The sequence below is a fragment of the Enhydra lutris genome, unplaced genomic scaffold (genome assembly GCF_002288905.1).
Source record: "Enhydra lutris kenyoni isolate GAN:26980312 unplaced genomic scaffold, ASM228890v2 scaffoldscaffold22, whole genome shotgun sequence".
NCBI classification, from domain to species: Eukaryota; Metazoa; Chordata; class Mammalia; order Carnivora; family Mustelidae; genus Enhydra; species Enhydra lutris.
The window spans coordinates 15,814,051-15,827,191 of record NW_019154106.1 but is presented as its reverse complement, the minus strand read 5'-3'; the positions used below and the strand labels follow the sequence as shown (position 1 = coordinate 15,827,191).

Here is a 13,141-nt window from a genome sequence, read left to right as displayed (position 1 = left end):
TCATGACCTGAGCCAAAATCTAGAGTTGGAAGCTTAACTGACTAACCAGCCAGGCACCCCTGACACCCCATTTTAAAGATGAAGAAACTGATCCCATTTACTATTGATTATTCAGCATGTAGTGTGTCTACAAAATACCCTGGCCTTGGGTTTGGAAATCCTGGGCTCCAGTTCTGGCTTTGTTGCTTACCAGTCACATCATCTTTAGCAACTTAACGTAACCTCTTGAAGCCTCAGCTGACACATTGGCAGAGTTAATAGGTGTTAACCCTACCTCTTCCAGAAAGATTGTCAGGATGGCCCCAAGGTGAGATGACACGGGTGAAGGAGTTGCTGTTCCCATGCTGTTATGCCACAGCTAGTTCTCACGGAGCCCTGTTGTCTTCCGGCGTGGTGACTGGTGGCCACTGTTTCATGTAGTTCCCCATACAGTCCTGCAGCTAAGGCTTAGTTGGGTGACTGAGCCAAGGTCACACAGTTCAGTGATGCCTGATTCAATGTCAGCCTCTGCCTCTTCTACTGGACCGCGTGGCTCTCTCTGCATTACAGATGAGCTGGGATTCTGCTGCTCTCTAGGGCCAGTGTCCGGCAAGGCACAAGTCCCAGGCTCTCATGATGTGCTGTCCTTGCTTGGCAGATCCCGCACCAGTAGCCTTCTTCCACTGCGAAGTGGTCCCCAAAGAGCCAACCTTGATTCTCAAGTGGCCCTGTCCTCCTGGCGCCAACACGGGCTTCCGGCTGGAGATCAGCAGAGGAGCTTGGGAAAATGTGACAGACCTGGAGAACTGCTCCTCAGAGAACGGCACTGAGTACAGGACAGAAATCACATGTTTGAATTTTTCTACCTCCTACAACATCAGCATCGCTGCCTCTTCCTGCAACAAGACCGCATCTCCCACCCAAAACACCTGCCTCACTGGCATCACAGGTGGGCTTTGTGGTAGTGGCGTGGAGGGGGGGCAGGTGGCATTGTGGTCACTCCTAGAGAACGCCGTCTCAGTGGGTCTGCAAGTGTGGCCTAAAAACCTGTATCTCTTTTTCAATTTCTACTAAAATACTTGTTTTTGTGGGCATAGACTGTTAATTCTATAGAAATCTAGTCTTAAAAAGCAGAGTAAGAGGGACTCTTTTTTTTGTATTCCAAAAGCTTCCTTTGTTTTATAGAATAATTCATTGCCACGTTTTAAGTAGTAAGTTCCCTGATTGCATTACCAAAAAACATTTTCATAGAAATATTCATATATACACAAAAGTAGAAGGAGGCATAAAGAAACCCACATATCCATCACCACCCAATTGGATGTTTGTCAGAGTTTGACGAATCTTCTTTCATTTAACTCCCCTCCTCCCTGACTGGATTACTTTGAGATCAGTCCTGGTCATTCTATACCTTTATTTATAAATATATCAGGAAGCATTCCTCCAAGATAGAAGCTCCTTTCCGCTTTCTGACAGAACCACATTGCTCTTACCATCACACTTAAAAAGTGAGAAGTGCTTTTATTCCCTATGATCACATATCCAGTCAAGATTCCCATTTCCCTAGAATCCATATGGATAAGCTCCCCACCTATTTTGAGGCACAGGGATCACTTCCTGTCCAGGAGATCCCACTAGTCAAACTTTTCATGCTCATTGTTCTTATTTTTTTGTACTTGGAAAAAAGGTTCCTTATTATGTCTTTGTTTTGTTTTTACCTGTCTTTTCCTTGCAATGTCTTTGCCAACATTATGTCTTAGATCAGCCTGGTGGGTTGGTTTTGTTTTGTGCTCTTGACTCCTGTATATATGTTTCCTTTGGGGTATTAGAATGTTTCTGGAAATTTCCCAAAGAATCCGTGAGTGTAATAAGAAAAAAAGACCTCTTACTATAGGAACACTGACTTGAAAATGTTTGAGGGGTTCTGTGCACAGAGCCTTGGATTTAGACAGGGAGACCTGGGTTCGATTCTGAGTTCTGCCTTTTGCCAGCTATGGGATCTCAGAAGAGCTACCTAACCTTTATGAGCCTTGTTTTTCTTGGTTATAAAAAGGGGAAATAATACTAGCTTTCAGGATTGTTATACAAATTAGATGAGGTAATGTGTTTGCAAGACCCCTTGAGAGTGGCCATGTATGGCTGCTCAGGTTGTGCACCACACAGTTCCAGGGGACACCATTCATATGGACTACAGTGTGCATGGGGCTCCTTGAAGTTGTGTAGTACACAACTGTATCAGATGCCCTGGGTCACACTCCTTCAGGTTTCTGCAGCAGTCTAGAACACAATAGAAATAATGAACCTTCTCTGTAGTTTCTGTTTTATAGTGTCGTCTCTTCAGCTGCTGAGAAACATAAGCCATATCTGACTCGGTATCTTTAGGGCTATACGCAGTGCCTAGGGAAGAGAAGGAACTTGTCAGAAATAGTTGTTTCTGAAGCTGAACAGTATGGTAGGTTTGGATAATGACCAGTTCTTTAGTCCAGTAATTCTCTTACTTTTCAATCTGTACCTCTCCCTTTCCTCAGATGAATTTTTCTTTGATTTATATATTTGTTTGAGAGAGAGAGTGGGTTGGGGGGTGGGGAAGAGGGGCAGAGGGAGAGAATCTTCAAGCAGACTCCGGGCTGAGCATGGAGCCTGATGCAGGGCTCGAGCTCATGACCCATGAGATCATGACCTGAACCGAAACCAAGAGCTGATCTTTCAACCATCTGAGCTATGCGGGTGCCCCCCTCCCGCAGATGAACTTTTATAGACAAAATTAACATCTTTTATTTATCATAAAGGTGGAGCTGCATTTTCTCTGAGAGGTATGGGATGGGTAATCTCGGAGAACTGGAGTGATGGTCTTCTAGCCGTCATTTGTTAGTTGCTGACTCTATGCCCGGGGAGAGGGACACTGGTGAGTAAGGCAGACGGGGTACCTGGAGCATAGGATTCAGATAAGCACAGAGAGGGAGAGGATTTCCAGCCCTGTAGGTAGATGAGCTAGCATGCCGCTGACAATCTAGTCCCCTCTGGGCAGCTAACAGGCAAAGAGCTGAGGGGAATCCCCGGAGTCTAGGCTGGGAAGCCTGGCTAGGTGGTTGACAATTAGACATGGGGATAGCGCCCCCAAGTGGTCACTGCTCTCAGTTACTTGAGAGGTTGCCGAAGCCTGGTTCAAAGCTGTGCTGTCCTATAGAAAATAATAGGAGTCTCTTGCAGCATTTAACATTTCCGAGGGGCTGCATTAAAAAAAAAAGTAAGGGCTGCCTGGGTGGCTCAGTGGGTTAAGCCTCTGCCTTCAGCTCAGGTCATGATCTCAGGGTCCTGGGATCGAGTCCCGCATCGGGCTCTCTGCTGGGCAGGGAGCCTGCTTCCTCCTCCCTCTCTCTCTCTCTCTCTCTGCCTACTTGTGATCTCTCTCTGTCAAATAAATAAAATCTTAAAAAAAAAGAAAAAAAAAGTAAAAAGGGGCACCTGGGTGGCTCAGTGGGTTAAGCCTCTGCCTTCGGCCCAGGTCATGATCTCAGGGTCCTGGGATCGTGCCCTGCATCGGGCTCTCTGCTCAGCAGGGAGCCTGCTTCTGCCTCTCTCTCTGCCTGCCTCTCTGCCTCCTTGTGATCTCTCTTTCTTTGTGTCAAATAAATAAAATCTTTAAAAAAAATAAAAACATCATTATATATTATATATTAAAAACATTCCGACACGTAATCTACACAAAGTCAATTATCGATGAATTATTTTACATTCTTTTCTCATGCTCAGTCTTCGGCATCCAGTCCATGATTATACGCCTAGAATGCCCGAACTGGGGCTGGTCATGTTTTAGCAGCTGAGTAGCTCTGCGTGGCTGGTGGCTGCCACCCTGGGCAGCACCAAGTGTGGGAGCCCCGCTGCCGTGTTTTTGTTCAGTTTTCTCAGTCTCCCTGAATCTTGACTATAATGATGAAAACATTCGAACTGTACGTGGGAGACAGATTTAGGTAAAGGGAGAGTATGTGTGTGTGTGTGTGTGTGTGTGTGTGTGTGTAGAAGGATCATCTTTAATTCAGCGTTTTCTTCCTCTTGTGTTAACTCGGAGGCTGACTTCAGCAGCTCCGTTCAGAAAGGGGAGGCACAATCTCGTGAAGGTCGTGCATGGAATGTTCCTGCATGGGCTTTTTTGGGAGGGGAATCAGTTGGGTTTCTCTAGGTGGCATTTTAAACCAACTCCAGCAAAAAAAATGAGGACTTTAGTTTGAAGAATGTGGACCAGGAACACAGCCAGGTCTCAGGAGAAAGCGCATCCTCTCCATGTCAGCTTTGCTTTCTTTCTTTTCTTTTTTTAAAGATTTTATTTATTTATCAGAGAGAGAGAGAGCACACAAGCAGGCAGAGGCGGAGAGAGAAGTAGGCTCCCTGCCAAGCAAGGAGCGGGATGTGGGACTCAATCCCAGGACCCTGGAATCATGACCCGAGCCGAAGGCAGCGGCTTAACTGACTGAGCCACCCAGAGGCATCCCTCAGCTTTGCTTTCATCCAGGTCTCTCTGTTCCATCATGGTCCTCAGCCAACCAAACCGTCTGGTGCCGTGGCCACACGGTGGGCAGGTGATTGCAGACAGCTCCCACCTCAGAGTCCCAGCCACACAGGCTCTGTCTCGCTCTCCATCCACCCTGGTTCTCTGGGTCAGGATGATAAGACGATAAGAAAGTTAGGTTGTCTTCAACAAACAAGGCTGCTGGGAGCCTGCCCGGGTGTGTGGCTGGGCATGCTGAAGGTGCCGTTGTGAGCTGGGGATCTGCCATCTCTGCCCCCTACTTCCTTTACCTGTCCCTTGCTCTGGATGTGCTTTCCCTGAGCCCCACTCCCCGCTCCCAGAGCAAGGGCAGAGCTTGAAGGCACTACAGCAAACTTCTCCTTAATAATTTTGTTCCCTCTTTGGTTTTAAATGGTGGGTGATCATGTTTTGCTTTGTTCTGTTTCAGACCCCCCTTCTCCAGATGGATCCCCGAATATTACGTCCATCAGTCACAATTCCGTAAAGGTTGAGTTCAGTGGCTTTGAAGCCAGCCACGGACCCATCAAAGCCTATGCGCTGATCCTCACCACTGGGAATGGTAAGGAGGGGTCGGTTATGGCTCCAATAGCCCAGGAGCCATGCCGTGACAGGGTCCCATTCCTGTGCCCACTTAGGCACACTGGAGATACAAGCACATGTCTGTTTTTACGCTGTCACCCACGCTTTGGCACTCAGAAGGCGGTGGGTGAGCTCTTTGTCCGATGATCTAGGTCAGGGTTGACAGACTTTCTGTGAAGGGCTGGATAGCAAATAGTTTCAGCTTTGCAGGCCGTGCAGTCCCTCTCACAGCTGCTCGACTCTGGCACTGTGGGGTGAGAGCGGCCGCAGAAGGGGCGTGAAGAATGAGTGTGTCTGTTCCATTAAAATATTATTTATCAGAATGGGTGGCCGGCTGGATCTGGCCTGTGGGTTGTACTTTGCTGACCTCTGACCTAGGTTTTTCTTCTCTTTTACAACACAGGATCTTTCAGGTGACAGAATGTTAGTCTGTTAGCCAACTCTCTCTCTCTCTCACACACACACACACACGTGCGTGCACGCATGTGCACACACACGTACACCTGTTACACTAGAGGGTGGCTTTCTCTCGAAGGAAAACAGAAAGTGACTTCTGCATTTGTGGTTAAAAACTTGCAGAAAGCATCCTCACAGCTGGGGGGGGGGGCTCACATGCTCCTTTTCCCCAGTGGGGCTCCATTACATTCTTTGGTGGGAAGAAGGGTGTGATTTGGGGTTGTTCTTGTTAGTGTTAGCTGTCCTTGTGCAAGCACAAGGCTGCATTTTCAAGGCCACGTTCTCTTGTTTTGTTGATTCTTTAAATGGGAACAATGCAGTACTGCCTCTGCCCATTCTCTCAGCCCTGCCCAGGGTACTGTCCTCACCTCCTTGAGGACCCAGAGGTGGAGCCCCTTGTGAGGGGTGTGGGGATCCTGGAACACAAGGACTTTCCTGGTGTCATAAACCCATGGCAGGGTTTCCACAACTGATGCTGAGATCTCTCAGTCTCTCTGTCTTTTCGTTTTGGGTCTGTTTCAAGTCATTTTGTGGTGAAGGTTTCCAGCAAAATCCAAGCTTAGACGTTGTTGAATGAAGGAGGAAATATTTCATAGTGACCACAGTGACCAATATCACCCTGTGGTAAGGAAACCACAGGCACTGAGTCGATGGTCTGGCTTGAAAATCAACCCCACTGTATATGCAGTGTGGTCTTGGGCCCAGGTCCTTTAAGCTTTCCATGCCTTCATTTTCCCACCTGTAAGATGGGTACAGTATAAACCCATGTGATGAGACTGTTGTCAGTGTCTGTCGTTTAGTGCACAGAGATTAAGTAAAGCAGGTACAACTTAGTTTAAGTGAAGCCTGACGGAGAGCACATGTGAGAGATGGGAGCTATCGTCATTACCGCCCAGCATCAATGTCACTATTTAGATACGTGAGAAATGGAAATCTCTCTCTGCAGTCACTTTCTTATGACTTTCTTTCTGTGTGCCTTTCTTAGCTGTTCAGCCATCTGCAGATGTTTTGAGATACACGTATGAGGATTTCAAAAAGGGGGCCTCAGACACTTACGTGACATACCTCATAACCACAGAAGAGAAGAGACGTTCTCAGGGCTTGGCTGAGGTCTTGAAATATGAAGTCGATGTTGGGAACGAGTCAACCACACACGGTTATTACAACGGGAAGCTGGAACCCCTGGGCTCCTATCGGTAATGCCCTAGTAGTTCTTGCCCTCTGGGGCCAATCCTCGTGAGTGTGAAGTTTGCACACCACGGTGGTGGCCCTGTCTCAGCTATCTCTTTCCTTCTTGTCATCCCATAGGGCTTGTGTGGCCGGCTTCACCAACATCACCTTTAACCTTCGCAATAACGGACTCATAGACGGGCCCGAGAGCTACGTGTCCTTCAGTCCCTATTCAGATGCAGTGTTCTTGCCCCAGGATCCAGGTAGAAAAGAACAACAGTGCTCTTAACATCTCAGTGGGGTTTTGCTTCTGGTGTGGACAGAAGGCCAGGAGTCTGCATGCCTCCCTCTATCCCTGGGAGGGCTGGTCTCTCCTCTCAGAAGCTGAGAGGTCTCGTGGCCGTCAAGGGCCACATCTGCTTCCTGGAAGGAGGCCCCCCGCCCTGCCCGCCCCCACTCTCTCTCTCCTCAGCCCATTGCCCTTCCACTCTGCAAACACATTTAGTCCTTTTTCTCAGAGTGGTCATTCGTGTGCCCACGTGCCGGGCACCATTTGACTTTAGTGCGTGGCACCTTCAAATGTGAGGGCCAAAGGAGCCGCAGAAATTGTCTTGTGCAGCTCCTCTCTGAGACACGAGGCTGTGAAGGCCCAGAGAGGGGCAGTGACTTGCGTAGAGGCAGGCTTGATACTGTGGCCTCAAACTCCTTGTCAAGCACTCCTGTCCTTTGTCACACAGAACAAAGTGATTCTGGAGCCTCAGGGACCCAAGGGAGTATGCAGCTTACCTTCAGGCCAGCGGCAAAGTGATCCGCTGGTTTGTTAGTGTGTCTGGTTTTTACACTTGATAGTTGTTGGCTTCAGGAAAGAAGCCCCAGGAGCCAAGTTCAGGGAAGCCCCAGCCCCTCCCCCAGTAATCCGAGGGGTTTTCTGTCACTTGAGCACAGTGCTGTTGGTACTTCTGCTCATTGGTGGCTGTTAGTCTCACAGAGTTAGAGGTGGCAGGAACCACAGGGACCATTTTTTTCTAGTGGTTTTTAAACCGGTCACGCCACCAAGCAGGACCCAGGTCCGAGACCCTCCCTGCCCCACCCTGCCTCCACAAGAGCATTTCTGCCTGGTTTTCTACTTTGTATATTGGGCTGCTGCTTGCAATTTCATCTGAAGAAAGACATCAGCAGTAAGAACAACTCGAAAATCATAGACAGCCCAGTTCCTTATGTTTGCAGTGGAGGAACCCTGGGGGAGGGGAGCCGTGACTTTCTCAAGACCAGCCCATTGGTGGTGGGCTGGGGTGGGGGAACCTGGCTCCCAAATGCCTGGACTAATTTTATGTCCAAAGATATTTAGCGTATGTGTGCGTGCGTGCGCACATCTTTTTTTTTTAAAGATTTTATTTATTTGTCAGAGAGAGAAAGAGTGAGCACAGGTAGACAGAATGGCAGGCAGAGGCACTCTTCAGAGGCAGAAGTGGGCTCCCTGCTGAGCCACGAGCCCAATGTGGGACTAGATCCCAGGACGCTGGGATCATGACCTGAGCTGAAAGCTGCCGCTTAACCAACTGAGCCACCCAGGCGTCCCACATCTTTTTTTTTTTAAACTTAATTTTGATGAACATTTTTTTCATGTGTCTGTTAGCCATTTATATGTCTTCTGCCCCCAAACCACATTGAGATACCACATTACACCAGTTAGAATGACCAAAATCAACAGAACGGGAAACAACAGGTGTTGGAGAGGATGTGGAGAAAGGGGAGCTCTCATACACTGTTGGGAATGCAAGTTGGTGCAGCCACTTTGGAGAACAGTGTGGAGATTCCTCAAAAAACTAAAAATAGAGCTTCCCTCTGACCCTGCAATTGCACCACTGGGTATTTACCCCATACATACAGATGTTCTGAAAAGAAGGGCCATCTGCACCCCAGTGTTCGTAGCAGCAATGGCCACAGTCGCCAAACTGTGGAAAGAGCCAAGATGCCCTTCAATGGATGAATGGATAAAGAAGATATGGTCCATATACACTATGGAGTATTCTGCCTCCATCAGAAAGGATGAATACCCAATTTTGTATCAACATGGACGGGACTGGAAGAGATTATGCTGAGTAAAATAAGTCAAGCAGAGAGAGTCAATTATCATATGGTTTCCCTTAATTGTGGAACATAAGGAGCGATATGGAGGACATTAGGAGAAGGAAAGGAAAAGTGAATTGCGGGAAATTGAAGGGGGAGACGAAGCATGAGAGACTGTGGACTCTGCGAAACAAACTGAGGGTTTTGGAGGGGAGGAAGTAGGGGGTTGGGTGAGCCTGGTGGTGGGTATTAAGGAAGGCAAGTATTTTATTTTATTTTTTTAATTTTTATTAACATATAATGTATTATTAGCCCCAGGGGTAGAGGTCTGTGAATCATCAGGCTTACACATTTCACAGCACTCACCATAGCACATACCCTCTCCAATGTCCATAACCCAACCACCCTCTCCCAACCCTCCTTCCCCCGGCAACCCTCAGTTTGTTTTGTGAGATTAAGAGTCTCTTATGGTTTGTCTCCAAGGAGGGCATGTATTTCATGGAGCACTGGGTGTGGTGCATAAACAATAGATCTTGGAACACTGAAAAAATAAAATTAAAAAAATAAAAAATTTTATTCAAATTCAATTAACATATAGTATATTATCAACTCGTGAGCATCTTCTGAAGTGCTTCCTGTTTGGACTTTTCCCAGGTGTCATCTGTGGAGCAGTTTTTGGGTGCATCTTTGGTGCCTTGGTAATAGTGGCTGTGGGCGGCTTCATCTTCTGGAGAAAGAAAAGGTGATTGTTTATGTTGGTGACAATACCCTACTTTTTAAGGGACTTTTTTTTTTTTTTTTTAAGATTTTACTTATTTATTTGACAGAGACACAGCAAGAGAGGGAGCACAAGCAGGGGGAGTGGGAGACAGAGAAGCAGACTCCCTGCTGAGCAGGGAGCCTGATTCGGGGCGCGATTCCAGGACCCTGGCATCATGACCTGAGCTGAAGGCAGATGCTTAATGACTGAGCCATCCAGGCGCCCCTAAGGGAGCTTTTTACTATGGAAAATTTCAGACAGTCACACGATTGGAAGGACCAGTGTCATGGGTCCCACACTTCTCCACTGCTGGCCAGTCCTGCTTCCCCTCAGCCGCCCCGGCATCAGGTCCTGGTGAACACTGCCGTGTAAGGTGCTTCCTCGGAACTGTGCCTTCTGGTTCCCGAATCAATGGTGTGGTGTTAAGAGATTTCACTCTCGAGTTAGCTAAGTTTGAACACATGTGTGGTCTGACTAGCAGTAGGGAGCTTTGCCGGGATGTCTAGGAGACTCTGTGATGTGACACCGAGCGTTAAATAGATACAGTGTGTGAGTAGTAAAAATAGCATCTCTGTTTTGAGTGCTTCCTGTGTGCCTGGATTTGTGTTTTCCATCAATTCTCATATTCATGGGGCTCTAGGAGGTGGGTCTTGAAAGCCCCATTGCAAGGACACACAAGCTTAGTGTAGGAAGTGTGGAAGCGAACTTGAACCCGGTGTTTGCACTTCATTGCTCGCTCTCCTGTCTGACCATGTGTGGGGCACGTGAAGCCTGTGTATCTGCTGGCATTCATTTGCACTCCTCAGGTGCTGCCAGCCAGGGAGTTTCCTTCTGGCTCAGAGTTCCTGAAAGCAGCTCCGCCAGGGTCTTCTGCCGCCATCTTGCCCTGTTGGGTTGACAGGCAGATTTTAAATGTGTGTGTGTGTGTGTGTGTGTGTGTGTGTGTGTGTGTGTGTGAGAGGAGGGGTCAAAACAGCTTTATTGTTTTTTGTTGAAATAAGTGTTATACATGCTTGTGGTAACAAAACAAAAACAAAGCAGAAAAGAAAAAGAAGAGCAAAGGAACTAGATAATTCATAATCACAGCTCCTGCACAAAACTACATTTCACATTGATATGGTTTTCTAGTCTGGACAGCTTCAAATCTTCTTCATTTTAAGTAGATACAGAGTATGCAACTGTGTGGAAATTATGCAATTTTCCTGATGTCTTCAGTTTTTTTTTTGTTACAGTTAGTTAACTTGTCTCTAAATCTCTGGGCACATTCATGATTTTTCCTTAGGCTAAATCCCAAAGTGGGCAGTTTGCTGACTCTTTGGGTATGGTGCCTGTTTCCAATTTTTTTTTTTTTTTTTAAGATTTTATTTGTTTGAGTAAGAGAGAGAAAGAGAGAGATAGAGCATAAGCAGGCAGGAGGGGGACAGGGAGAGGGAGAAGCAGGCTCCCTGCTGAGCAGGGAGCCCAATGTGGTGCTTGATCCCAGGACTCTGAAATGGCAGCCTGAGCTAAAGGCAGATGCTTACCCGACTGAGCCCCTCAATTTTGATACATACTGACAGGTCACCTTCCAGAAGGGGTGTGTGTATATGTGTGTGTGTTTGTGTGTTTGTGTATATTTTAAACACCAATATGGGGTTTAGCCAACAATGCAGGAGATTGCCAGGAGTCCCACCACCATACCTATAGTGGAGGTATTTTCTGGTTTATTTCATTAACTTATCGGGAAGCCCTTCTCAAAGAAGAGTATGAAGAAATGACTCTGGCTTTACAAAGGAGTCATGCTGCGGATTCACATTTACCCAGAGGTATTTCTAACGGTGGCCTGAGCAAGGTTCTTCCATACTTTTGGATGGTATGAAAGAGAGTTACTTCGCAGATTTGTAACCAGGGTTTGCTGCCTAGACCTCTAAGCTTAGTGTTAGGGAACAAGATTTAGTGTCATATATATATATTATATATATACATATATAAAAAAGGCATTTTGTAGATACATGAAAGTGGAAAAGCCCAGAATTACCCTTTTTTTGGTCTTAATGGGTCTTTGTTTCTTTTAAAACAGGAAAGATGCGAAGAATAATGAGGTATCCTTTTCTCAAATTAAGTAAGTCTCTGGAGTTATGAGCTTTATTTGAAGACATTTAATCCCCCAATCTGTTCAGTAACTATCTAGAGAATTTTTGGTGGAACTTGCTGTCCTTTTTTCTAACACATTTGGCCATGATCATCCCGAAGTTCTCGCTAGCTTTGTTTTTCTGCAAGGAATCTGTTTATTTGTCTCCTGAAGCTAGTAGCTTCCTTGCCATGTTCTCCTAAGGCGAGTAAAACCTCACTTCCATATTCTACCAATAAATTTGTATTTAAATTTAAATAAAATAAATGGGTTATCAATATTCGAGGAGAGGACTTTGTTGGAAGTCACAAAGCCAGTTGGTTACATGAGAGGGTCTAGAAGTGAGATTTCCTGATTTACGTTTCAGTGGTTTGTAAACAACATTATAGTGAGCCCTCCCTCCCTCATTTATTACTATGGTTTTTGTTCTTTTGGGGAGATGTTTACTATTATCTCTCGAGTCATGACTGAGTCAGTGTCTCTAATGGATTATTTTTTTTCTTTCCCTTTCTATGATGAAGACCTAAAAAGTGAGTAGCTGCTTTAATTTTTTAATAACTTGTATTTTTCTGTTTTGAGCATGAACTTTATTGAATATAAAAAAGAGTTCTAAGAAGTTGTTCTGTTTTCTTAGATCCAAGTTAATCAAAGTGGAGAACTTCGAGGCCTACTTTAAGAAACAACAAGCGGACTCCAACTGTGGGTTTGCAGAAGAATATGAAGTACGTGGTTGTACATAACGTGTTTTTTAACTGCTTTACGTTTCTTCCAAAAGTTGGGAACCCGCCCATTTTTGTCGCAGGGAGAAGCGCTGGGTGAGAGGAGGCCCTCGTGGAGGGCGGAGGAACTCTTGCATGTCGCCCCGGGGTCCCACTGTGGGCTGCGAGCCCTTAGATGTACCCCCCAACTGCTAGTGGTTTGTGTGTTTAACCTTGTTGAGAAATGAAGATTATGCAGAGAGAGGGAGAGAAACTGGGCACTTCAGTCGGAGGGCTGTCCAATGGAGTAGTTGGGAAGCTGTGGGGGCTGGCGTGGGGCGCCGTGTGGCCCAGGTCGATTCCTGAGCATCATGTGAAGAGCCTCGGAAAGAGTTCCTGTGCTTCCATCCTGTTCCGTCCTGTCCAGTGTGCTCTGACCACCCCCACCAGCCCAGAGCCCCTCCCTCAGAACGGCCACGCACACTCACACACTCGCTCTCCCCGCCCTGCCCTGCCCCCCTCCCCACCCTGTCCTGCCCTGCTGCCCTCCCTGCCCTGCCTCCCTTGCCTGCTGCCCTGCTGCTGTCTCTGCCTCGCCATTTGCATTGGCTTCCTGTGGCTGCCATAACAAATCACCACAAACTCGTGGCTTAAAACATTAGATTTGTATTCTCTTGTGGTTCTGGAGGCTCTACTAAGTCTAGAGTCAGGTGTCAGCAGACCAGTCCTCCCTCCATCTCTCTGGGCGGGGATCCCCTTCCTTGCCTCTTCCGAAGTGGGTGGCTCCAGGT

General features: G+C 47.0%; 1 protein-coding gene across 1 annotated transcript in view; it reads left to right on the top strand.

Annotated features, from left to right (window-relative positions):
* LOC111149742 (protein tyrosine phosphatase, receptor type J) overlaps positions 1-13,141 on the top strand; it is a 165,077-nt gene that overhangs the window by 133,858 nt on the left and 18,078 nt on the right. Inside the window, exons 10-17 of the mRNA XM_022506988.1 lie at positions 638-928; positions 4,935-5,066; positions 6,528-6,738; positions 6,851-6,975; positions 9,437-9,524; positions 11,602-11,643; positions 12,174-12,182; positions 12,287-12,374. Of these exons, the coding sequence (XP_022362696.1) occupies positions 638-928; positions 4,935-5,066; positions 6,528-6,738; positions 6,851-6,975; positions 9,437-9,524; positions 11,602-11,643; positions 12,174-12,182; positions 12,287-12,374 (986 nt within the window). The remainder of the gene's footprint in view (positions 1-637; positions 929-4,934; positions 5,067-6,527; positions 6,739-6,850; positions 6,976-9,436; positions 9,525-11,601; positions 11,644-12,173; positions 12,183-12,286; positions 12,375-13,141) is intronic.